This window comes from Aythya marila, assembly GCF_965140915.1.
Source record: "Aythya marila genome assembly, chromosome: 9".
NCBI lineage: Eukaryota > Metazoa > Chordata > Aves > Anseriformes > Anatidae > Aythya > Aythya marila.
Window position 1 is genome coordinate 17,879,015 of NC_139050.1, and position 27,259 is coordinate 17,906,273.

At 39.0% G+C, this 27,259-nt stretch overlaps 2 protein-coding genes across 5 annotated transcripts in view; one reads left to right on the forward strand and one right to left on the reverse strand.

Moving 5' to 3' along the window:
* The window catches only part of MCF2L2 (MCF.2 cell line derived transforming sequence-like 2), a 117,211-nt gene that overhangs the window by 12,119 nt on the left and 77,833 nt on the right, over positions 1-27,259 (forward strand). For 2 of the 4 annotated variants that reach the window (XM_082766800.1, XM_082766799.1), the window contains exons 4-14: positions 4,042-4,132; positions 5,373-5,492; positions 7,719-7,835; positions 11,138-11,287; positions 12,176-12,300; positions 13,918-14,032; positions 14,583-14,702; positions 16,176-16,367; positions 17,172-17,363; positions 17,757-17,934; positions 25,943-26,046. In XM_082766800.1, coding sequence (XP_082622926.1) covers positions 4,042-4,132; positions 5,373-5,492; positions 7,719-7,835; positions 11,138-11,287; positions 12,176-12,300; positions 13,918-14,032; positions 14,583-14,702; positions 16,176-16,367; positions 17,172-17,363; positions 17,757-17,934; positions 25,943-26,046 — 1,504 coding nt within the window. Of the gene's footprint in view, positions 1-4,041; positions 4,133-5,372; positions 5,493-7,693; positions 7,836-11,137; positions 11,288-12,175; positions 12,301-13,917; positions 14,033-14,582; positions 14,703-16,175; positions 16,368-17,171; positions 17,364-17,756; positions 17,935-25,942; positions 26,047-27,259 lie in introns of those variants that run through there. The other 2 variants (XM_082766801.1, XM_082766802.1) reach the window with 2 other exon arrangements.
* The window catches only part of B3GNT5 (UDP-GlcNAc:betaGal beta-1,3-N-acetylglucosaminyltransferase 5), a 44,622-nt gene continuing 22,939 nt past the window's right edge, over positions 5,577-27,259 (reverse strand). The window contains exon 3 of the transcript XR_014318089.1: positions 5,577-5,648. The gene's annotated coding sequence lies outside the window, so the exon portion shown is untranslated. The remainder of the gene's footprint in view (positions 5,649-27,259) is intronic.

The following is a 27,259-nucleotide window of genomic DNA, read 5'->3' on the forward strand; positions in this document are numbered from 1 at the left end:
GAACATCGAGATGAAATGTGGGGAATAACATTACAGAAGCTCAGGTCTAGCTTTGTGCTAGGGTTGCAGGCCCATTTTCTGTTGTCCAAAAGTAGCTCTCATGTTAAGATCCTCTTTGTGTTGCATCCACTAGCCCATAGCAGTCAAGATTTACAAAGACATATCTGTGAATGGTGTCTTTACTGCTTGCCTTTGCCTAGTCTGCCATATGATTCTGAGCGATGTGCCCATTCCCTGACATTTTCTTTAGAGATCTGCTTGGCTGCATTGCTTTTTAGCAACATGTGGTTTTCTCACCTTCTCTTTCTGCTCTTCCTCCTTCAGATTGTATTATTTTAAAAGTTTTTTATTCTCCATTTTTTCACTTGTTTCATCTCAGATAGTGCACTAAGTTCAATGTTGGAGGTAGTACATACTGTAATAGCTACCAGAATCGTTTGCTTCGTGGCCCGGTTCTCATTTTACCTAAACAAATCTCTCAAATCTCATGCCTTGGCCTGCTCTTCATACTCATGCTCAGCTACGGTTGTACCTGCACTGTTTGTGTAATATATTTTGTGCATTCTGATCCGTGTCTTCCCCCTGAGCCCCGTGGGCCAAGCCCAGCTGGTTGGCAGGCTTGGTCTTTGCCAACCACAGTTACTCTGCTTGGTCTCCCGTGGGAGAGAAGTGCGGGCCGCACCCCACCACGGCTGGGCTGCACACCAAGTGGAGTTCTGCTCTCCTTTGCTCTTTTCTCTCTTTCAATCCAAGTGTAACTCCAGTGTATCAGTATCCGTTTCAACTTCCCCTTTCTCAGTCTGTCTCTTTAACTGGCCTGCGATGCTGTGTGATTTGCGGTGGCAACTGATGAGCAATATTTCTATTCCCATATGTGCGTTATTCCCAGCCCTCCCCCGTGACTGTTCTCGCCAAGCCCAATTTCATGAGAAAATTCCTTTGCTGCTTCTCTCTTGTATTTTCTTGTCGGAATCTATATTTCATAAGCCCTCATTCCTATTATCCATGAATTTAATTTTTGTTACTGCATCTGATGCCTGGATGCATTTGTGCTGTTACAACCCCCTGTGGCAGAAGAACATTTGAAAAAAATTAAGCGCTAGATCATGCAGATATACTGGAGAAAACAGGGAAAGTCCTTCATTTAAGCGATTTCTTCTCTGCATGTCTGAGGAACTTTTAAAGACAGGACTTAAGAGTTAGTTCTGAAGCACAGAGGCAAGTTTTGCTTGGCACAACCACTTTTGTGTTTGTTTAAACCACGGTTGTACTTGTTGCCTTTGGCAGATGCCATCATGTCAGTTACTTCCTTTGCAGCTTGCTTACCAAGGTGTGATTGTAAGGGTCTGACTCTGGATTCCTTTAGGCCTCCAGTCCTTCGTGTGCACTCCTTTTAGAAAGCCTTTAGCCAGTCTCTCAGGCAGATGGGCAAAACAGGGCAATTTCTATGTGCAGGCAGCGTGTGTGAATGTGGTGCTTATGGATAGAATTACTTGCGGTTTAGCTACATCATAAATTTTACAAAGAACAGCTTTTTCTCATATTTATTAATTTGATATTAGGAGAATAATATTTTTCTTTAGACTAACATCAGCATTTTGTTAACTTCAGCTAAACATGTCTACTCTGTTGGTCATTTTATTATAAATTGCTGGTTTTAATGGAGTTGCATCAGATTCGAACTTGATTTGTGTATCCAGTTATTGTGTGAGTGATATTCAGAAGCTGAAAATTGATTCTGAGTCTGAGCTATGAAGACCTAACTGGATGTTGATTGCAATAATACAATGGTCGTATTTTGGTGAGCCATGTGATTCATTCAAAATCGCCCTCTTACATTGCCATTTCCCTTCTGCTTTAACATGGTTCACAAAAATTGGCATGGCTGTCAAAACTGTATCAAGCCTAGTAAAGAGCCAGCTTTTTCCAAGGTCATCTAAACCTGTAGTTGTTGAAAACAGAATTACATCAACTTAATTCCCCGCAAGTCTCTCTATTTAACTTTGTTCTAAATAACAGAACAGATAGAATAACACACTCCACGTAACATCAATTTTGGACTGTAACATTGTTCTCTTGGAATAACTGATCACGATTCGCATTTTTAGAATTTGGCTCTGGTTAACCAGATAGTTAGATCGGTATCAGTATTCCTTATAAGAGCAAAGAAATTCACGTGGGGTATGCATCTTGTGATTAGCCATTTCTGCGGGCATTTCATGAACTGCTGGTGGAAGAACTAAACTAAAGAATTTGTGCCTCAACAGGAGGCCAGGGAGCATGCTGGGCCTGTTCTGGGGAGATCTGGATTGTGACAAATGTCAGTGTAACTGGTATCAAATATTTGAAAACATTTTTTTATGGATTAGTACTGGTGGATAGGTTGTAGGAGAGTTTTCAAGTATTTGTGAGTATGATCCTGTCTTTAACAAGCCAAATTTCTGTGGACTCAACGGTCAGACAGCAGGCAGTGTTGACTGACTGGTCTTCTGTTCTCTAGGCTGTGGAGCTGGGTGTTTCTATCTGACAGCTTCCCTGTGGCTTCTCTGCCTTTTGGGGTGGTAGTTGCTTGGAGGATTGGTGTTCATGTTCAGTAAAGGGAGAAACCAGGGATGTTGTTGCTGGCACAGGGACCGGCAGAGCACCATGACCAGGGGGATGCAGCCCCGATGCTGAGGACTGGGGATTCACAGCAGCCCAGCCTTTTGCCTGGCGTGGGATGAGATCCCAGCAGGTATTAAATGGGAATGAAGAACCAAAAAACCTTTTCCCCATTTCCTCTGTCTCCCTTAAATTTAAATTCACCTTTCTTAAATGCATTTGCACTCTACATTCTCTAGCATTTGTTTTCTTTATAGAATCATAGAATTGTTTAGGCTGGAAAAGACTTCTGAGATCATCTGGTCCAACCTTTAACCTAGCACTGCCAAGCCCACCATCAAACCATGCCACTGAGCTTTACATCTACATGTTTTCTGAAGACCTCCAGGGACAGTGACTCAACTATTTCCCAGACAGCCTGTAACAGTACCTCACAACCCTTTCAGTGGTTTTCATTTAGGTTACTTTCTATAGTTACCTAAATGTTTTTTGGCAAATCATTAAACAAAAGAGTATTTTTTGCACATGTATTACATGAGCAAAGGGGGAAAATGACATATTGCTTTGTGCTCCTTTTGAATTCCCAAACTCTGGGCAAGTTTACCCCAACTTTTGCTGTTTTCACCTGAGGCTTTCAATCCTCTTGCTTTAAAGAGTTAGCTAAACATATGAGAATTTCTGGCACCCTATCTATGATGCAGCAACGTCAATTGTCAAGGCAGGAGAGGAAGCCTGTCCGCAGAGGTGCTACATGGTGTTCTGGGTGCTGAAGGTGATTTGCCCGGGCCTTTCATGCTCACTAGACCTCCAAAAAAATTTTTGGTCTCAGTCAGCAGATGCAGTTTAATAAAAAAAGCAATGCAAATTTGTGGGTAGTTTAAGAAACCCACAGATTAAGATTTTTGTAACTACTTTCTCACACCCTTTCTGTAACAATCTGCAATACACATTATTTTTTTTCGGTGCCTTCCTCTGAATTTTTTTTCCAAAAATCTTCAGAAAATATATAGCATACTGGATTTATTTATTTATTTATTTATTATGTATGAAGGCTGAAGGGGGTGTCTAATAACTTGAATTAATTTGGAGAAAAAGCAAGGTCTGAGATTTTTGCCTTCAGTATAGCACAATGTAATTTGTGATCCTGAATTATTTGTATCACCTAGGTTTGGCAGCAAAGTAGCATAGCAGCTGAGAGATTCAGCAAATAAAATATTCATGTTTTGTGTAAGCTGGTAGCCTTACGCTAGGAAGAGAAAAAATCCTGGCTTTTGTATTAAAGTGAATTTCTGCCAAATATTCATTCTTTCCACTGTACATTGCACTTTTGTAATGGGCTTGGAGGGTGATCCAATGGAGGCTGAATTTTGCTGCTGTACACTTCGTTGGAATGGGAGTATCTTCATGTAACCCAGCAGATTTATTTAATCTGTTTTGCAGTCTGGAGGCTGCCAGCATCGGGTTCATCATCATCATAGACAGACGACGGGACAAATGGAGTGCAGTCAAGGCATCCCTGACACGGATAGCAGTAAGTACAAGCTTTTGTTATTTACCTTCTAGAAAGCAAAATTATCTGATGTGCCTTTTACACAGGATACAGTCTCATGTACTCATTTTTAGTTTCTATTTTTTGGCTATGGATGCAGATTCTATCCTGTCCTGAAACTCATGAGTTTCTCATGAGAGAAAGGAAGCTGCAGTAACAGAAAGTACAGCCTTGTTTACTGCTGAATTTAGGACAAATTCCTCATGTGCTGGTTGACTGCAGTATGAATTCTAGTAATATGAAGTTGTTTCCAGAAGAGTCTAACAGAGGATCCTTTCTGTGCATTGTGAGGGGTGACTATGTGGCCTGTCTGTGAAATAAACAGATCCCAGTGGATTTGTGTTTGTGTGGTAGTAAGTGATCTCAGTCAGAAACTATTAATAGCTCATTGTATCTCATTTGTGAAAGTGGGAGTTCAGGCACTTTTTCAGTACTAATAAAAGCAGCTGTTTTTATATATCTTTTACGTAGAATATGTGCTGTGTGAGGAGCAAGTGCTTAGACACAGAGGTTTAGGATGAAGGGACGACCAAGATTACTTTAAATTACTTCAAGAGTTTTAGATAATTGTTTTTCATTTTTAGTTCTCTTTAGCTGCCGTCTTCTTCTTTTTTTAACACTGATGAGCACAGAGGAGAGGAGTGTGTGAGGTGTAGGCTAGGTGTTGCAGACAGGACTATGACTGCTGAATGTGTTGAGTGCCTGCACGTAGGAAAAACAAATGAGATTAAAAAGACTAAAACCTTTCCAGAGTGAGAAGGCAGGTCAGTCTGGGAAATTCATTTGTGCCACCTGCTTCTTTCACCAAGTCTAACATGGGTAGCCAGTTTTTGTAGGTTTAAAAAAAAAAAAAAAAAAAAAAAAAAAAGGGTGGGGGGTTATGGGGAGACCTAAGGTGTGTTAGTGCAAAGGAGGCTTGCTGCATTTCAGACCTGAGAGGAGGAAGGGTGAAGGTACTAGTGCAGAAACTTCAGAGGTCTGTGCTAAATCCCTTCCAGAAAGCAATATATGGCTGGGCAGTAAAATCCACGGTATTTCCATTGGCTTTGGATACTGACATTGGAGTTGTGCAGAATGAACAGCTGATATCATTAGCAGCTGGACTGGCCAAGTTTCAGTGTACTCCCTGGTTTACCCCCTTTAGGAAACACTTGGCTGAAAATTGCCTTGGCTTCCCTGCAAGGCAGAGTTTTGCCTTCTAATAATTTTATGGTTTTTGCAGGGAGCATTTCCAGGAAACCTGCAGCTGGTGTTTGTCCTGCGGCCCTCCCGCTTTATCCAAAGGACAATCGCTGACATTGGCATTAAACTCTATCGAGATGACTTTAAAATGAAGGTACCGGTAAGCATACATTTTTTTTGTCCATGTGTTCTTATCTCCATGCCTGCAGTGCCTTAGGTGTCTGCATCTTCTCATGAACCAAAAATTAAAATTTGATTACAAGTGGCAACTGGGGCTGTGATCTGGTCTGTGTGATGTATACAAGGTCAACAAAACCTAAACAGAAAACAGAATGAGATCAAACAAGCTTTGAGAGGCACGTAGGCACATTTACAACTGACTCCATTGTCTGGATCAGATAAGTTATTTTTTATTTCATTCCAGTGATAGATATGTGCAGGGAAAAAGCAGAACCTATTTGTATGTATAACAATGGTTTGTTTAAATTGTGTTTGTGGGATTATCTACTATCAGTTGCAGGAATGCCAAAGAGTTAATTCCTGGTGAATGCCTCACAGGATTTTAATGTGTCTCAGGTTAAGCAGTGACATCTTAACTTGGTGGAGCTGTTCCCCCAATGTAGGCAGAGGTAGATCTCACTCCAGTGACAAAAGTAAGTGGTTAGCACTAAAGAGAAGTGAAAGTCTAGGGCTACTTCTACACTATGGACTGCTGACAATCTCGTAGTGCCCTGTTAAGAGCCTACATGGCATTGCTTATTTTTAATGCTTTTCATGATCTCCACCCCTTCAAGATTCAAAGCATGCTTTTTACTGCTTTTTCTATATACTTGTCATACGTTCAGGTTGATGAGAATGTGATCTGAAGAAGGTTACCAATCCTGAAAGAGTTTTACATTATACTATGATAGCTCTTTTTGGAGTTGTTCCCAGCTGCACGCTTGCCTGTGGTTTCAAAGTGTTTTATAAATAAACATGAATGATGATTATTGCTGGTATTTCATCCCGGAACTGACTCACGCTGTGTTCCACAATGACTTTACTGGAGTGATTTCATATGATTGTTTGGGATTTTGCTTGTGATTTTAAATCGTTTTGCAAAAGACCCATGATTCCGCTCCAACAATTTCTACCTTTGTCAGTACCTAGGTTTGAAGTTCATGCACTTCCTGCTTCTGCTGTAGTAGCACACAGCAGACCGTTTATTACAGTGCATACAGAAAAGAAGCCATGAACATTCGCTTTGTTACTGTGGGTTTATTTTTCACACTGACTGTAGTTTGGCAGGGGTGGCTTTTTGGTGATTAATATGCAAGATTGATGTTAAAATATGTGTTTGATTACAAAACAAAATCTTTTCATTTTATATCACTTTAAAATTGGATGTTCCTGTACTTAGTAAGCCAGAATGTGTTACCATAGCAACTGTTGTACCAGAAACGGCAGCCTACAAAAGGAGAACATCAAGAAATAGCATTTTCTAGCAATTCAGCATCTTCTCTACTTTTAGCAATTTATTGCATAGCAGAGTGGCATTTCAAATCCAATTTTAAACTATCACAGTTGGAAGAGGAGTTAATTGTAGGCAGGGATCAGGCACTGCATTAAGTATTAAATATTAGCATACCTTTCCTACAGGCAGAAAAATCGAGATGAGTTTAGTTGAGGGTCTTTTTGGACATTCAAATTTTGAGCCATCTTTGGAATGTCCACATAGCTTTTAGAGAGCAGTCCTAGAAAAACTAAGAGCATGATGTGCTTTATGCTGGATAAAGTCCTGAGCAACCTGGTTTCATCTCATATCTGACCTAGCTTTGAGAAAGAAGTTATTCTAGAGACAACCTGAATTATTCTAGGATGATTCTGTAAAAAAAAAAAAAGATCAACCAAAAGCCTGTCCAGGCTTGTTTCAAGGCTTTTCTTAGAGCCCTTATTCAACCTGAAATATATGCCCTCCACACAGCTGGGCTCATCTCCCTGTCTACAGCATGCTTAACATGCTCCATTGGAATTAATGTGTGCTAACAGACATAGCCTTTCTTCAAACTGCAGGACAAAATAATACATTTAACACATTAAAGTCAAAGGCTTAAAATTTCTAGTTATTTGTTCTCAACATCTTGTTTTTCTGGTGCTGAAGTCATGGTGTATTTTCTAGCTGGTAGAACAACAGGGCCTAATTAAGTATGTTATTTGTGTAACCACTTGTGGTGCAAGATTTACAGTGGTAGCCAAAAGGTAATACTGCTTACCAGAAGATGCTTTTGCTTTCATTAAGCAGGTTGAGTGGTAGGGAGACTGTTTAGAGTAAGAAAATTGATCCTAAGAACAATGATTTAAAGGGCTCGTTATTTCTCTCAGTCCGCTGTGTTTGCATTTGTTTCAGATCATCATGTTAAATTCTGTTTCTGATCTGCACGGCTATATTGACAAGAGTCAGCTGACCCGGGAGCTGGGAGGAACCCTGGAGTATGGCCACAGTCAGTGGATACATCACCGAACCGTGAGTGTTGGTGTTGTTCTTACACGTCTACCCCCACAAGTGTCCAGGTGGCAAATGTAGAACAACCATTAGGTAGGAACTCTTCAGCTGCATTTCAGCCTACACATTTTACTAGGGATTTGTGGAAAGAGAGGTTCCATGACTCAAACAGAGAAGGGTAAGTTCCCCTAAAGCTTGTAGCAAAAGTAGTAGTTGACCTGGACTAGGGTCTACGGTGTCATAACATTATTATTCAGCAAGGCCCTTGGGCACATTCTTATCTTTTGGATAACTGATGGATTCAGAGGCCTGCAGCTCATGGTCAAAATTGCGCATATGCTGTAACAGTGTTCTGAATGAAAGGTCAGGATTCTCACTTTAATGAGCAATTATATCCATGTTTTTAAGAGAAGAAAATACTCAAGACATTTGATTTTATTTCCCTTTGTTTTCATTTCTGTGCTATGTAAACATTTGTTCCAGATGGCTCTTATTTTGAGTAACTTGAGAATAATTAATAATTGTAGGAAAGCAGAAAGACTATTTATTGTGTTGCCTTTAGGAAACTTGTTACAGGTTTGATTATTTGTTCCATTTTGGGTTGGTTAATGTATCTCAGTGGCTGCTTCAAAACAATGTAAACATTTCATTACGATTCCCAGAAAAGGTGGTGGTTTACAAAAAACAGACCCCAATCTTTGTCAGATAATCAGCCAAAATGTTGTCCCATCCTCTCTACATGGAAAGGTGCAAAGCTCAGTCCTCATCCTGGAAACTGAATTAATTTCCCTGAGGGAGTGTGCAAATGCTTGCATGAGTCTTTGTGGGTCTGCTTGCAAGAGTGGTATGTTAGAGCTCGCATCTAAGTAGCCCCAGTGTTTTGCTGTGTTCTGAGCAGCCTGGGATTTGGGTTTGTTGTTGTTGACCCACAGCTAGATCTAGCATTCAGAAAAAGCTTTTCTGAGATAGCTTGGAAGTCAACGTTGATCATTGTTAACTTTTATTTTGTTGTTGTTGTTGTTGTTGTTTTAAATCGGACTTCAGTATTTTCTGTGTAATAAACCACAACTCTTGTGAAGTCGGATCACTTTTGTCACTTTCCTGCTACCATTTTCTGTGCTTTGCTGTGCTTATAAGATTAAATTTTACTTTTCTTGAAAACCACCAAATGTTTCAGGCATTTAAATATGCAAACATGAATTCTGAGTTTCTTCTAACACCGGCTTGCTAGGTTTGCTGACAACAGTGAGGAAAACCTTGAGATAGAATGTGAACAAGCCTACAGGTTAAAAGTATCAAAAATATGAAACTGTCCTTGTAGGAGGCATGACTGAAGGAATCATCCATGTGATATTTCAAACCACTAAAGGCTTGAAAAAAGTGAGGAAGGGGGCTAAGATGAGGCACAGGCAGGAAAGTCTGTATTAATTATGAGGGACAGAATATTGCCTAAGAGAATATTGTGAGCGGGAACGTATAGTTTGGTAAAATACGCAAATAAAAGTGAGCCAAGATTTGAGATGAGTGTGGCTGTGTAACCGAAGATCTTTTGGTTACGTTTATTTCAATAGCTTTTTACCAAGCACAGAGACTTGAAGACAAAACCACAGTCACACTTTAGGAATATGAAGCCATTTATTGCTCATATGCATGGGAATGAGTGGGGACAACCATGCTACTACTTGTGGTACTGATGAGCTTGTGGTGCCTGGTGTAGTCAGCCAGGTAATCTGTGCTGGATAAGAGGTTTGTCATCAGGGAAGTGTTGGCCTGAGTGGCACCTTGAAAAAGCCTGACCTTCAGTCTTGCTGATGCAGTGTCTTCATCCCCTTTACTGTTTCTCGTAGTACTCTCATATCTTGTCCTGCCAGGGTTTTGTTTTGTTTCATTTTCTGAATCAGGTTTAAGCTGTTGCTAAAAAGTATTGATTTAGCAATCTTACAACATTGCTCTTCGTTTCTGCTTTCTTGAATGGCTAGGAGCCTGTGAGCTTTCTTGCTCACAGAGTACATTTTAGGCTCTTAGTAAGCAGCTCTTTGTCATGGATGGCTTTGTCTGTGTTGCAGTCAGAAGTGTGGCATTTTAGCCAACTGTAATACACTAATTTCATTGCTGAGAACAGCAGGCTACAGCTGATAAGCACTGAGCCAGAGCATATGTCAGTGTACTGCTTCTGCTGAACATGAATTTATGGGGAAGAAAAAAGGAAGAAAGCTATGAACTCTGCTAGCATTGCCTCATCTGGAGCCTGCTTTAAGATCACATGATGTGGAATGTAATTTCTGCACCTTTTGAACAACAATCTACCTCCAGTTTGTTTTCCACAGAGCACACCACGTAGTTTTAACCCTCGTGGTTGCAAATGAGGATTTCCCATCATTGCTGGAGAAGGGAATATAACTTGCAAAAACTATATAATGTTTGACCGGGTGTAAGAGCATCCCCAGTGCTATTGAGTGACTCAAAATATTGTGTGGATTAGGTCAAAAAGTGTAAAGAACAAATCTGTGCAGAACAATACAGTCTTTGGTTATCCCTAAAGAAACTGGGACATGATCATGAAAAAAATTGTAGTCACTTGCTACAAGGTACAAAGGTTTTAATCATATGTCAGAAGTCTGAACTATTCTAGTATTCTAGTTTGAAAAGGCAGCATTCTTATTAAGCCTTTCTCACTTTCACTTCACTTTCTTCAATAAAACCACAAAATTTGGATGAGTTTTGTGTTAGTGCACCCAAGAAGCAGCAATGCTCCAATGAATTTACGCATTTTAAATATATTTGTAGTAAGTCATTCTTCAATTTGTGGAAGGGATGGGAGGGAGTGACTGGAATACATTAAGTACAGATAGGCAGGATGGAGATGCTCAGTTTGAGAAGTCAAGGGGGAGACAGATTGCTGCTAAGTGAACAATGGCTGTATAAAAATAAAAGTAAAAAGGCTTTGGCTTATGTCCTTTTGGTGTCTCTTCAACTTAAATAAAGCCTTAATTAAAATCTTTAAACACCACAGAAATTCCCAGCAAGCATGGGCAGAGGATCTGAAGTTCCAGACTGGGCTTTGAAGTTGATGTCCTCTGTGGTTTCATTATGTCATTTAAGCTCTGGAAGTTCTCCATCTGGTTCATGGATATGGTGATACTTTGTAAGCCTTTGAAAAGATCCTTTGTGACACAGGATTTAATCTGTAACTTGTAACAGATCTGCTCAAAACCAGCAGCATTGCCAGCTTTACAGGCATTGCAGCACAGCGTCTGACGAACTAAACACAGCTGACATGCAGTAAATAAGCAGTCTGTGACTTTATGCTCCTGCATTTCCAGGCTATTGAAAACTTTGCAATGACAGTGAAAACAACAGCACAGATGCTGCAGACCTTTGGAACGGACTTAGCAGAGACTGAACTTCCCAACGATGTGCAGTGCACAGAAGAGCTCCTGTCTGCACACACTGACCATCACAGCAAGCTGAAGGTGAATGTTGTCTCGTGACAGCTCCATTTGTGTAATAAGTGGGTTTTGATTTAACAATTTTTTCTGCCATTATTTTGGGAATCCATCATCTAAACTACTGAAGAGAGAAAAACCTGGATTCAGGAGATTGATTTGATGCAGCTATGAAAAAGGACTGCACAGCTTCAGGAATGATAGAACAGGATATTGTTCTATCCTGCTCTGTTGCAGTTGACATGAACTATGTTATCTCCAAAGATTTGGTGGTGTTCCTTTGTGCAGTCTCCTTCAGTGCTGGTAACAGGGGAGGACCAGGAATCCCTGCCTTATGAGAAAGTAGTAAAGGTTTTGTTTCACAGGCATCCCCTGATGACTTAAAAATGGATTTCAGAACAGTTCCATGCAAGATGTGTGTGGTGGAGACTCCTCAGCTGACATTAATTTTTGATCATCATTGTCCTTTTCATTGCTCATCTTTCATGCTAGGAAGATACCTTCTTCTGTGGTTGACTCCTTGATAGCTGGCATACCATGACTTAGCATGTCACAGTTTGAGGAAATCCCATTAAGAAGCACAATGTCTCAGCAGCGTCTCAGCTGACTGAACAATTGGCAGCACACATTTGATTTGTGTTAGAGTATTTTATTCTGAAAGTTACCCGGTCAAAAATACAATCTGTTCAGAAATTATGCAATGTTCCTTTTCTCAGACATATATCTACTGTTCATTGTGAATAGATTTAGTCTCTGTATTCCTAGAAAGATATGTCATCATTGTGAAGCACTTATATTCTGTTCCAAGTATTCAATGCCTACAAAAGTAACCTCCCTTAGCATTACTATGTTGTCTACCTAAGAGATGGAACTGTTGTTAGCATAAATATATACTTTTCTTGTTTCCCCCCTCAGGATGAGCTGAAACTAGCTGTGAAGCAGGGGGCCACCCTACTGACATGTATTAGGGAGCCAGTCACCCGAAGTGCCAACAGTAAACTCAGTCCGGATGAACTAGAAAATGTGGCAACAGTGGAAAGGTTAGTGAAGCTTGATTACCTTGGGCAAGTTGCTAACTTATTCCTAAGAAATGCAAATGTAATTTATGTCCTCATTTAAATGGTGTAAATATACAGGCTATAAATTCCAACTGATTCAGTCACTCAGGGTTTATTGGATACATAAGTCAGAGAAGGGAATGTCTTTGAGGAATTTACTTGATTAAACTGGCAGTGCAAGTTCAAACAAGTTCTGAATTTCATGGTAATTCTTGGTTGGACCACTACCTACCTGGTGGAGGATTTAATGTGGAACATATTTTCCCTATTACATCCTCCAAATACCTGTGCCTAGTTAGAAAGTGGCGTCTGGATCCATGTGAGATGAAAGAGTATATGCTTGTGTATTTCTGTGGAAACACTGGGGGAGGGAGGAACAGATAAAGATGATAGTCTGAAACCTTCACAGATGTATAAAAAGAGAGAAATCTCTGTTCCTTCCTACAATGCTAGTTATTACCATAATGCTTTTATTTACTATGTACAAGTTTCTGCTGTTCCATATGATGCAGCAGAAAGAGAAATGTTATGCTAGTGTTTCAGCGTATCTGCGTTCAGCAGGAACAAAGCTGCCAAAAGTAAAGTTGATATTTTTCACTGAATACTTTAAAATCCTTTAATCAGTCATTCTGAAGAAATTTACAAATTCAGCTTGAATTCAGCAACTAGCTTTGATTAAAAACACATTTTTCAGGGATAGATTGAAAACAGGACTTGTTTTTGAGAGGAATAGGAAGGAACTATTGGTGTTTGCCCCAATTACTTCATAGTTCCAACATAGTTTCCTGCCTGCCTGAAGAATGCCAACTATTGAAAAATAGGATATTCAGAGAAAACTTCATTTTATTTCTTTTCTTTTTTTTTTTTTCTTTTTTCTTTTTCCTTTTTTTCTTCTTTCTTTCTTCCCTGTTTAAACTGTTCTACTTTGTAATATACTCAATAGGTCATAGAGATTGCAAGGATGACTCATATTCTGGTGTTTGACACTTCACTCGAGATGTGGGACACTTGATACTGATTTTTTTTTGTGAATAAGTGTTTCATTATTTCCATGAAATGAAACATTGTCAGTGGGAGGCATTATGAGCCTCTAATCCATTGTGTTTAGGAGAGATGGATTAGGAAAAATGATTCAACCATTGCTTATTTCTTATGGCAAAAAAAAAAAAAAAGAAAATGAACAACAAGTTGTACAGTTCTGCTTTAAGCATTCGTAAAATTAATAATTGCATTGTATTCAATCTACATTGGCCTGAGGTGAATTATCTTTGAAGATTAGATGGAAGCTGGGGAGTGACAGCCACTTCTGGCTGCCAGCACATGGACCAGGTCTGTATTCCAGTTGTAGGTTAGGAGGCAGGACTACAACTGCCATAGTAGATCCATGTAACTATCAGCCATCATCACGCTCCTGCATGTCCCACTTTAATTTTTGTTCTCTTTTTCCCAAGGGAAAACCGATGCAGAACCTTGTTCTGCTTCATACATAGGTGTAGGCTCCCCACCATCTCCAAACCCTGTTTTCTGCAATCAATTGGTGTAACTTAAAGGAAAAGAACTGTAGCAAATTAAGTGCTTTTCACTCTCATTTCTTAACAGGTTGTTGGCTCAGTTGGATGAAACAGAAAAGGCTTTTGATCAATTTTGGACCAAGCATCATCTAAAACTAGAACAATGCTTGCAGCTTCGACACTTTGAACATGATTTTAGAGAGGTATTTCATTGGTTGATTTTGTCTAGTCTTCTCCTGTAAATAAGGTCAAACTGCCTATATGTAGAAGTATAATGGCATTCCTAAAAAAGAGATTGGGAGGGAAGCCATTCATTATAAAATATGAAATTAATATTCAAAAATTAAATTATTGGTAATTATCTGATATTTTACAGCATTAGGTCAAACTGTGAAATACCAGCTTCATGCTAAATGACTGTGTATTTATGTGTTATCTTACCAAATATCACTTCTTCTGTGATGCTAAGTGTCCAACTCCACTGATGTCAATTGAAAAGAAAAATGGAAGGCCCAGCTGTCAGCTCAAAGGACAAAGTAATACAAATCTTGGAGTAATAGAGGCTCTAGAGTTATGGATCTTCAAAACTGCATGTCTCAATAAATAACAAGAACCAGGGACAGCTCTTTAGAGAATGGAGATAAACATTTAAAATGTTTAAAGATGGAGATAAATGTTTAGAACTCATAGATTTGTTATAATTTTATGATCATCTTGTGATAGGTACGCTTTTTTTTGTCGTGTTTGTTTTAGGTAAAACTAACATTGGATAATCTAATGGAAGCACAGGCAGGTTTTTCTGACATTGGAGACAGTGTGACTCGAGTAGAGCACCTCCTAAGGGAACAGAAACAACTGGAAGAGAAAGGACAGGTTTGTGCTCAATATTGTATTCCAGCTGATCATCTAGATGTTTCTCTGTCACTATCGTTCTGTGACACTTACTCTCTTCTCATGGGTCATTCTTTTAAACTGTGAAACTCTGATCCTAATTTCCAGAAACCAAGGTTGTTCAAATTTAGTAGTTCTGTTTTGTTACCTGGAAATCTAGAATCAGTTGAAATACCTGCGTTTCAAACCAAGACAAGTTAGGGCCATCTTTGGAATTTGAAAAACTTGGAAGACGTAACAGGTTCCCTTGGCCAGATACCATTTAAGACCATTCTGTTCAAGCTTATAGCAGTTTCAGGAACACACATGCCTTCTGATAAACATGTTTTTTTTTTTTGTTGTTGTTGTTTGTTTTTTTCAGATGTTTGAACTTTGCAATTGTATCAGTTGGTCACCTATATATAACATGCATCACATTTAGTATTATTAGAAAGCATTGAACAAATGAGTAAGCTGAATCAGAGGAGGGTGCACATGAACAAATGCAAAAACTGGTGATGATCTGATGATCTTTTTTAAGCACAGGATTAAGATTTAGAAATACTGTCATCTTTGCCCATCTGTTCTGTAGAAATCTAAAGAAATTTAAGTTACTGTAACTTACATTTTCCTTCCATTGTCCCTTCTTGTTGTGTGCTGTTAGGTGATATTTTAATTATGATCTATTCACAGCATATGTGTTAAAGCACTAACTATTTTTGTATTTGACACATTATCACAGACAGCTTTTGTACTCCAATGAAGCAAATAACCAATAATAATGGATGTAGTTTGAACTCATCCCATTAAATGGGAAAAAATCTTCTGTACCTATAAGTATTCAGCAAAGAGCTGATGGTTAATAGCTGAAAATAGAGAAAATGTTTCACTGCCATAAACAGTTTAAATTCACTCTGACTTTGCCTTGCAAAAGTCTCGGGACCTTCACACTCCTGAGCAGTGGTTTTAAAAGTTGCCACACCCAACCTGTTATCACAACCTGTTATCTTCTGCCCCTCTGTGAAGATGTGATGTCCTGCTCTTCTGAGAATTTGTAATCCGTAGCTCTACAGATATGAGCTCAGCTGACAAAGCCTGAGATAACAAGATTTGTCATAGGAGTTTGCTCTGGTTCATTCTCCATATTGCGCTGCTCTACTAATCTTTAACTTGGGTTAAGCATGTGGTAGAATATTTTTTTATTCTATGTATGATCTACAGATCATACATGCTCTGTATGATTTTGAGACTGTTTAAGTACTCACCTCTGAATTTAGGCTGTGGAGGCAGGAAGAACAATAGTAAGAAATAATCACTAACACGTTGGTCTTCAATGCAAATTGAAAAACACGTCAGCTAGATGAATATCCCAAACCTTTAGCTCCAGGCTACAGCACAGATTACAGAGATGGTTTATCTTTACTAAATGTGTAATTTTAAGGTCTAACTTTGGATAGTTTCTCATTAATTTCACAGGAACCATTGGAGAAAGCCCAATCTCTAGCGCTCCATGGAGAACAGCTCATCCAAAACAACCATTATGCAGTCGATTCCATTAGACCAAAGTGTGTTGAACTCAGGCGTATTTGTGATGACTTTACCAATGAGACCAAGAAAAAGTACGATATTTTGGGAAAGTCTCTTGAGCTGCATCAACAGTTAGATAAGGTGAGTGAGCCTTTTTAGAGAACAGCCCTAATGACGGTTCTACTGAAAATGAATGCTTTTATAAGCACAGGTACAAAGATTTACTACTTTTTCCTCCATTTCATTCAGAAACTATTACCATAAAAACTGGAGCAGTTGCTTCTCATAATTATGATCTTAAAATGATGAATAGTAGGTTACTAAACAAAAAAAGAATAGAACTAGGCCTAAATTTGAAACAAGAAACAAATGTGTAAAAATATGCTTAAAAATAAACAGCTTACTACTTGTTCTTTTTTTTATCCCACTTCATGTGATCTGACTAGAATAGAAAGCTACATGTAAATGCTCTGAGAATGTTTACATGCTAGTTCAGCCTAATTCCTAAGAGGAAGTACCGGAAATTCATCTTGAAAACCTGCTTTGGAGTATTTTTCACTGAGTGTAATAGGCCTAAGAAGTTTTGGGAAGTTTTGATACAGATCAAATATTAATCTGGGGTTTTGAATTATTTTGTGACTGAACACTGAAATGAGGTAGTACAGCTGAAAGACTTGATTTGCAGCAACCACAGTAACACTCTTCCTCCTCAGAATATTATTATGTGTTACTGGACCATCCATCTATCCCATGAGAGCTGAATTTAATTTGCTATTGTTCTGTATCTATGGTGGGATGTATTTTGACCAGGACCATGCTATGAAGTAAACATTCATTCAGCAACATGGTAGGGCAAATCTGTATTTCATGGGGTGGTAGAAGCAACACTTCATAATATGGACTGTTGGTGATGTTGGGGTCCTTGTTGTCTGATTTTTTTTAAAGGCAAGCAAATGGTGTGAAGCTGGAATCTACCTCTTAGCTTCCCAAGCTGTGGACAAGTGCCAGTCACAAGAGGGAGCTGAAACTGCACTCGTTGAAATTGAAAAGTTCCTGGCAACAGCTAAGGAACACCAGCTTTCTAACCCGAAGGAGTTCTACAATCAGTTTGACATGATCCTCACCCCTGAAATAAAGGTAAAACCTCTCAAATGCATATGCACTCAGTTCAAATTTCAAAATACCAATTGCTTTCTATATGAGAGAGTACCAGACTATATCTCTGGGTGTGCTCAAATATGCCTTTTTTGCTACAGCAAAAGGATACAGAGGTGAGCACTTATGGCAATAAGTTTTACTTATACGAGCAGTCCTATAACCACACATACTTCAGGGTAGAGCTAGAAAATTTAATAAGTCACCAAGTCCTACTCCATGAAATATAGATCTGTGCAGAATGCATGGGCTGGGTTGGGCTAAGCTACAACATGATCTTTATCTCTAATACACCTAGTCTGAGTAACAGAAGTCATCTCAACTTGTTTAGTACAGCACTGACAACCGTCTGCTGTTTGCCTTTTCTTTGCCTAGGCCAATGCCCAAAGAATTCTACAAAAACTAGAAGATGTACAAGAAATGTTTGACAAGAGGCAAGTGAGTCTGAAGAAACTGGCAGCCAAACAGACCCGGCCAGTACAACCTGTTGCCCCACACCCTGAATCTTCCCCAAAGAGAGCATCACCAAAGACTACGAGACCAGCAGGAGTAGGTAGGCCATGAACAGCTGCTTTCAGATACACACCAGTGTTTTTCTTGCATGGTCATGCTTTAGTTTTTGTCTTCAGAATGAAAACTTGTATTTGATGCTCAGTGTCAACCTTGTAGGCCCAGAAAGTTAAAACAAATGTGAAACAATCTATCACTAAAAGCATATAAGCAGGGGTGAACCAAAAAAAAAATAAAAAATCAGGCTCTTTTTCTTAGGTCTAATCTACAGAGCATATTTCTATACTGTTTCTCATTATGTCATATATTGCTAATTTTTCCCTGAAAATGAAAACCAGGTTAGTCACTGCAAAGTATGTAAAGTATGCATGAGGAACACTTTTAAATTGCACATACAGTGATACGAACATTTGGCTTTAAAAGATCACAATCCCTCCAGTTTCAATTAGATACTGCAAAAAGCTTTATGCATCGTTGGTGACATTGACTCATTGGTGTGATTTTCTGTTCTTTTGTTTTTCCCTCCACATAACTATCTAGTCACTTTCTAGAGTTGTCCTCTGCTAAATAAAAAAGTTGAATACTGCTTCTGGTTGGAATTTACAGAAAGTTCCTGATTTGAGGTTAACATGTTTAACCAAGGTACCTATTTTCTGCAAAAGGAACGTGGGTGAAGCAACTTGAAACTGTGCATCTTTGAGGCCAGCCACCTTGAACCTGGTGGCAGGAAGGGGTTAACCTTTTCAGCAGAGGTGTTTATAAAAAATTAAAGAAAAGAACTTCAGGGCTTTTTAACAGCGAACCTTTAGCTAAAAGGCTTGGGAAAAAACTACTAATTAGCATTAAGAGCATACATGTACAGCAAGCTTTGATTTTTCATCAGGAAGATTAGGCAGGCCAGTAGCCTGACCATTTTGCTTTCTAGGCATACTGTCAAAAGCTCATACAAATGTCCCTGTTGTTTTCCTCTGGTCCCCAACATTCATCCTTTCCCAATGCCAGTTTGACATCTTTACTTTTTCCCAAAAACCTTGCTAGCTGTGGTCTTAACATGCAGTTACTACCTCAAGTTTCATTTTCATTGTTGCCTTAAAGCGAGCTGAAACCACAATGCCTTTGAAGAGGTCTTGCTCTGATACCTACATCTGCTAGCAATGTGTTCCACTCCTGCACCGTTGTTGGCAGTCAGTTAGCTGCATGAATTTTTAAGTCTTTGAAAACTCAAAGAACTGGCAATAAAAAAGTAGTAGTTAGTTTTCCATTGTGTAAGTTAGTAGAATGTAGAGAGTTCTGGAGATCACCTAGCCCAATCAAGTCCTCAGAGCAGCACTAACTTTAAAATTCTTCAGGCCACTAGTGCTGAAGCAAAGACAGTTGCAGAAAAATGACATTATGGGACCAGTAGGTCTAAGCTAGTTAGTCCTTGTTAGTGGCAGTAGAGTTTTAGAATGGCTTTCACCAGTTGTGAAACTGCACCTTCAGGCTAAAAGCTAGTCTTGCATTTCTATTTATGCATGCAATCTCTGTGTGTCTTAAACTTCTTTCTTGTCATTTTAAAGCACTTGCAGATTTTTTCCATTTTTGATATAAATAGAACCTTTAAAATAGTCACTAGTATAGAAATGACAATACTTTAAGTGTTGATTGTTGTTCATACATCCCATCCAATGCTCTCAGCTACTTCACAGAGAATCATGACATGTTCCCTTGCTCTGATCCTTGCATTGCTGTTCAGTCTTTTATAACACAGTACAGGAGATAACTGTGTGGTAAGGATTACTTAGCTTCTGATGTCCTGTTGTGAATTAATAGATAGATGATATTTAATTTGAAAAGTTACTCCAGTCATCCTCTGAGGTGATGCAAAGTGTGACCCAGGCCTGTTCAGACATTCATAAGTAGAATGTATCATCTCATTTAGATTCTTTTTGTGCCTGAAGATGATTGACATAGAGAAATGTACAAAGAAACAGAAGTCCCTGACTTTCTACATCTTATTTTAGGACTTAAAAGCAGTTACTTTAACTGCCACGAGCAGTATATGTATATTTACATGGAATCACAGAATAGAATCATAGAAACATTAAGGTTGGAAAAGACCTCCAAGATCATCTGGTCCAACCATCCCCCTACCACCACTAAACCATGTCCCTAAGCACCAGGTCCAACCTTTCCTTAAATACTCCCACAATGGTGTACCACTTCCCTTGGCAACCTGTTTCAATGCCTGACTGCTATTTCTGAGAAGCCTAAATTCCAACCTCAGCCTCCCCTGGCACAACTTGAGGCCATTCCCTCTTGTCCTATTGCTAGTTATCTGCGAGAAGAGGCTGACCCCCAGCTTCCCACACCTTCCTTTAAGGTAGTTGTAGAGAGCAATAAGGTCTTCCCTGAGCCTCCTCTTCTCCAAATAAACAACCACACTCCTTACCCACTCCTCATAAGGATATATATACCGTATAATAGCATCACTTGGCTCTTACCCAATTGTTCACTACAAAGAATCATTCTGTGAATTTCCTGAGTGCCATTTCCCACAGAATGCCAAGGCACTTTGCAAATGCTATGTTACTGGTAAGTATTTTCATCTCCCTTTTGCAGAAAGAGAACTGAAGCACAGATCAACTAAGTGATTCACCAAAGTGTTTCTCAGTCTGAGTCTGAGATGTGGCTGAGAACAGAAACTGGCACTAGGTTGTTTCGGTTTGTCCCGGCAGGCAGCTAAGCACCACACAGCAATTCGCTCACCCTCTCACACAGCGTGGCATGGGGGAGAGAATTGGGAAAAAGAAAGTAAAAGCGTTGTGGGTTGAGACAGACAGTTTAATAAGACAGAAAAGAAATAGCAATAGAAATAGGAATGATAATAGTAGTAGTAGTAGAAATAATAATAATAATAATAATAATAATAATAATAATAATAATAATAATAATATGTACAAAGCAAGTGATGTGCAATGCAACTGCTCATCACCTGCTGACCGATGCCCAGACTGTCCCCAGGCAGCCCCTCCCATCCCCCGGCCAGTCATCCCATATTAATTGTTCAGCATGATGTTTTATGGTATGGAATATCCCTTTGGCCAGCTGTCCTGGGTCTGTCCCCTCCCAGCTCCTCGTGAGCCCCCAGCCTCCTTGCCTGTAGGGTGGTGTGAGAAGCTGAAAGGTCCTGGGCTTAATGCAAGCACTGCTCTGCAACAATTAAAACATCAGCATTTTATCAACATTATTCTCATCATCCTAAATCCAAAGCACAGCACTATACCAGCCACTAATTAATTAATAATAAGAAAGGTACCCCATATTAATTGTTAATATTAAATGAGTCCTACTCCAAGCCTAGAAAATGAGGCTGTGATATTCTGTTCTTCTTGAATTTGCCCTCTGTAGGAATTTCCTCTGTGCCATTTCTTCACATTCACAGGATCAGCACAGAGGCAGCATTTACATATGGGTAGAATTTATTGAGAATCCTCTTGTAAAACGGAAAGAGGCTGGAAGCACCTTTTTGAAACAGATACCGTACTTCATTGTTATCCAGGACATATCTGAATATTTGTAAAAGCTTGCAAAATGAAACAGGCAACAAGAAACTACCATGTTCCTAGGATGTGTAAACATAAACAGAAAGCTAGAAAGAAAGGCGCTTGTCGCTAGGCAGCCGATCTAACAATACCACGGCAGCACTGCAATGCTTGTCTGTGAAAGCAAAGAAGTTACATTCATTCCAGAATAGATTTTGTTTTGTTTTGTTTTTGTTTGCTGACTCTCTATTTCCCTAACAAGGAGTGGTAGGGTAAATTCACCCCGATTCAGAGTGCTAATGGAAAAACGTTAACAGATGTGAAGGTTTAAGCATGAAATATTCCATCAATGTATCTGTGACACACTTCATTCTGCCTGTGCATATACGTAGATGCACACAAGCAAAGCTGATACCATGTATGAGAGAAAGGGCAGATTTCTATCAGGAAAATGATGGAGTTTATTTTGACTATGCATTTATGTCCTGTGGTGGCTCTTGGCAGAGTCTTAGCTCAGTGAAGATCCACAGAAAGGCAGCACAGAGCTGCACTTTAAACTCTACCTCATGCAGGCTTGCCCCCAGTGCTTTAATTTGGGCCTGGGAATCCTGAGGCAAAAATTGAAATTCATCCCATTTTTGCTTGAAGCTTTTGGTTTCGCAAAGAATTTGCGAATTTCACAAGGGCAGGCCTGTTCAACAGTGGTACTGTTTTATCTAGGAATTATGATGCTCAACAATGACAACAAAAATCTACACCAGTCTATACCAGTTGCAATTAGTGCAAATTTTATAGGAGTGTGCTTAAATATCATTCACAAATCAACCCAGGAAAGACAGGAAGCTGCTGACCCTTTTATAACAAATGCCTTGAAAAATTTTAGTGGTATATATGGCATCTTATTTCAAGAAAAACTCTGTGCTCCCCGTGGAAGCTTGCATGAATTAAGCTTTCCCAAAGACTATCTTACTTAGCTGGACATTTTCTTGGAAAACTTCAGTGGAAATGATTCAGCCACCTCAGTAATCAAGGCAGGGAAAAGCGTTTTGTTTTAATCACCCTTGTAGCCAAAGCTGAAACACAGCAGTGCCAAATGGTTTTGTCCCTTCTTGAAGCTTCCAGATTTGGTAGAATTTTAAAAACTTGGAAAAAAAATCTCAGCTCACACATGTTCATTATGGATTAACTTGCTACACTTTTGCTCCCAAAGTCTCATTTCTTTTTTTGTCAGCAAAAATGCCTGGAATCCAGAGACATGTTTCTCATCCCTCTGCATTTCTGGTTTCCTTAGAGTATGATCTCGTAGCAGTTTAAGCCCTCCTTAATGAAGGGCTGTTTTGGGCTCTTGCTTGTCTCCTCTTTGCCCAACACAGCAGTGTGTTTCTGACTGCTTGATGTCAGTACTTACAGTCACATGACCAGTGGTTGGATTTTTTTTATTTATATATTTTTGTTTCTTTTGGCTAGTTCAGCTCCTCATCATCCAGTTGAAAGAAATGCAGTGCTGACAAAAAAAGAGGTGACAAAAGCGTGTGGCCGGAGGTTGGGAAGAAAGGGAGAACAGTACCAGCCCCAGCTCAGATGGGTTTCAACTGTTCTGGAGTCGTCTCTGAGATCGTGAGAGTTTACTGCTGTTTTTTCTCCTGCTGACGTGGGAGAAGCAGCAGTAGGTGTGAAGTTCTGACCCCATTAAAAACCCATGTGGGCGTTAACTTAGCATTTTTGTTTGTTTGTTTATTAGAGGGGTGATTTTAATAACTAGTGCAACTACATAAAAAGATCTACGTTGAAAGGACAGCGAAAGACTGAAATCAGAATTGTTGGTCAAAGTGTGTGCTCTTAAACAGGCAAAGTGGCGTATAGCAGTCAGTAATCTGAAAGATCAGTTCTAAAAATGTCAAGTTGGTCTTCCTTATTAGTCTTTTCTGTTTTGATTTTTTATCTATGGAAAAGCCTGTTACCTCTGAGAACTATCATGAAAACAGCTCAGCGAATATTTACTAAGCACTTGAATTGTAAAAAGGAACCCAAAAAAATGAGCACTGAGCTGAGCACTGAGAAATACAGATAAATCAAAATACTGAATAGCTGCTCATGAGTTCAGTGTTTTTTTTTTTTTTTTTTTTTTTTTTTTTTTTTACTGAATGAGGTAATAGAATAAATCCTTAGGGAGGGGGAGAAAAAGTAGTAAATGTGCAACATACTTGTCAATGGTTGGAGCTAGATGCCTGAACAGAAAAGGGGAAAAATTAGCGTTGCAGGTGTAGCTTTACTTCTGGCATCTTTTCTCTTCTGATCACTATAAAATATTCATGGCGGGATTTCTTCGTGTGCAGCATGAATGTGAAATACAGGAGCAAAACCATCAAAATTTCTGTTAGCTCATTAAGCAAATAATATGTTTAGCAGCACATCACACATACAAAATCCATGACTCACCATATGGGTTTATTAGAAGGCCAGCCTGGAACATGAAATTCATACAGGGGGAATACAGCTGGAGGCTTTTCAGTCCTTTAAAGAATGAAAGCCAAGCTGGTTCCATCTCATTTAAATGTGTACGACTGCTCATTGGATCCCTTCCAGCATTCCTCGCAGTCACTAATGCATAACACTCTCTAACTAATAACATCTGGATAGGGGATTAAAAGAGAATGTCTTGCAAGAGACTGGGGATGTGTGCAGGGAAGTGAAGCAGCAGAGAGATTAGCTGACTCAGAAAAAGACGATGAATGTGATTTTCATTAATGGCTCTTGGGAAAACACCAGTTTCTGTAGCTTAAGATATTTCTGTAAAGAGAAAGAGAAAAGGAAAAGATGCTTTCAATTCTGTGGCTTTAAGGCTGCTATCACATTTGGCCAAATCTGAGGAAACTAAGCAAGTGTGTCTTACAGAAAAATACTCCATTTACACGGGGCCTCACTCTCTGCTTCTTATATGGACAGATTTTCAGGAGGTTCAACAGCAGTTTTGCTAGAGCAGAGATGTATGGACTCTATTGCCTAAGAATGGAAAATACTTTCTATACAATACATGATGAACCTTAGATGCTTGGAAAAATGTTTCTTTAGCTGCCTTGGCATGCTGCTTTGTCATCAGCAGCATAGAAAAACACTCTTAAGTCATTAATTGTCTTCAAACCTGTGTTCCTGTGGGACAGCATTTGCTGCATGCCCCAATAAAACAGTTTAGCACATTAGTCATTTCCATGCCTATTCTTGATGACTTGATGAAGGACTTTGAAGTATGTTTCAGCTCAATTTCAACCACTGGTAGCTGCCAGGCTTTGCTATTCTGTTGAAGAAACTTCCTTAAACTTTCCAATATGAAATCAATGTGAGGAAGTAACTGAGGAAGTAACAGGCCTAAAACGGGCACTGCCAAGTCTTCACATCATCCAACATGGACTGATAAATAGGGGAAGATTTAGGGAAATTGGAAGATTTAGGGAAGAGGGGGATGGAAACTCCCTTAATTCTCTTCCCAGCTGCATGATAAGGCAATTGAAAAGACACAGGGTAGAAGAAATGTCAGCTTCTGGTATTATTGTTTACAAAACAAAGATGTTGTCTTTTTAGTTGTATATAATTTGGTGTTTCTTTTTTTTTTTGTTGTTGTTGTTTTTTAAAATACATTAAAAGGAGAATTTAATGACAGGAACACTTGAAAATCTGTTACTCTCACACTTGCAACAATATTGTTCTTTGCCTGACCCAGCAACTTATATAATTTCTTTTGCTTATTTTTAACCAATTTAACACAACTAAAGATACAAACTACAACAAAGAAATTATTTCCTATTTAAGTCAAATATATGAGTTCCCTTCTCACCATTCATTCAAACACTTTTCTTTGAACGGCAGTCTCAGGACAAGTGTTTACGCTGTTGAGGATGATTTTCTAGTAGCATTTGATGACTGCTATAGCTATAAACTGGTTTTTCAGAGACTGCAAGGCTGAACCAACCTGACACGACAGCATATTCTGAAATCATTTTCCCAGAATCGCTGTCATTATATACACAGTCAGAGTGACTTGTTGAACACTTGTAGTGATTACTCCCTTGAGGCTTGTTCACATGATGAAACCTTACAGGGAACAATCGTTTATAGTCTGACTTTTCCAACCCACTACTGGAACAAAAATGTCCTTCATTTGGGAAATCACAAAAGTAGCAAACCATGAGCTTAAAAGCAATCAAAGTGAAAATTATCTAAGTGTTGATACAACTGGCTAAAACTTACCTGAGCTATCCTAAAGATGGTTGCCAAGGAGGAAACCAAACCATGGTGGTCATTGCAGCATGAAACTACATGCCGATCTGAGGCACAGTGGAGGACTGAACAACGTAGCCCATTCCCTCATGCCAGTTGATGCTTCACCACTACAACCACAGTTTAGTTCTCTAAGCCAGCTGTCAGTTATCAAAGACATGGAAGGAACTTTGCTCATTGTTTTTATTAACATGTAGGACTTTGACTTTTAACATGAGTTTTCTAATGTTACTTTCTTTTTGTCTCCTTCAGCTACCAACAGGAGGTCCACAGAAATTTCCTGCCCTCCAAAGTCCATCTCTGAGGCAGAGTTATCGAAAAAGAAAAGTATTAAGAAAACTAAAGGTGGAATTAAGGTATAAGTCTCTGTTTTGGGAATACTCCATATTGTGAGAACTCAAAACAAAATTAGTGTTTACATATTTGTACTTATTTAAAAATAGAAGAAAAACATTTACAAGCCCTTTGCAAAACATTTTTTACACTTCACACTGCAGTTTAAGTTACTAGATACCAGTGTTAAGATTTATGCTCATAAATGTGAGCAAACAGGTTACACTGAAGTAAAAATCACTTTCAGAGGATGAAAGGGGCAACGTGGAGAGACCGTCCAATGATGGTACATTAAAAGTACCCTCCTTTGTTATAGCACGAGCTGTTTTGTTTCCCAAACTGAAATTTTATTCTAACTCATATGAAAGGTGTGTTATATTCAGGGTTTTACAGAGTTATACAGCTTTCCTCATTTAAATATTTGCTAAGGTCATTCTATACCCAAAGGAGGAAAAACTAAACATTTAATACTTAATATAAACAACCATCATTAACAACAAAATTCCACTGCTAACTGTTACTGCATGAGCAAGTAAGATTCAGGGAAATGCATTTTACTTTTGTGTCTCTGTGATGAGATTTGTTGCATCATTGTTTCTGCAGCAGAATTCTGCTCTGGACACTTTGAACATCCTTATCCATCCTTCCCTAATCCCAAACCCTACAGCATTTAAGAGACTTGTCCTTACAGCAGAGAGTATTTTTATTTGAGCTGCAGCTTACCTGGGGATAATGAGATGTCATGACAAAATAGCCCTCTTTGCTTATTTTAAAACCGGGGACAGAAGAATCCAGAAACTTCATTCATCTGCATTCTTTATAACTAAGATGAACTGCAGCTGCATCCTGAAACCTTTCATTTGTCCAAGCTCACAGAAATGACCACTTCTAGAGATCAGATTTTTTCTGTTAAATTTAACACCTCCCTTGCCATATTTTAAATGCTTGTTTTTAAGACCATGTAAATACACCTTTACAAAGGGATGGAACCACGAAAGTTGTATTCTGAATGTTTCTATACTACAAATATTTCATAACTTTGCCAACATCCATTTTAGTTATGTTAGTCAAAAGACAAAATCAAAACATACACAGTGCCACTTAATCTTTTAAATGACATTCCTTTGCTGTAATTTTCTTGTCTTCCTTGCATGAAGATTCAAATTATTAGGGCAGCATATCATTAGAATAGCTTATCAAAATAGTCTACAACATACCAATTCATTTCAAGCGTTA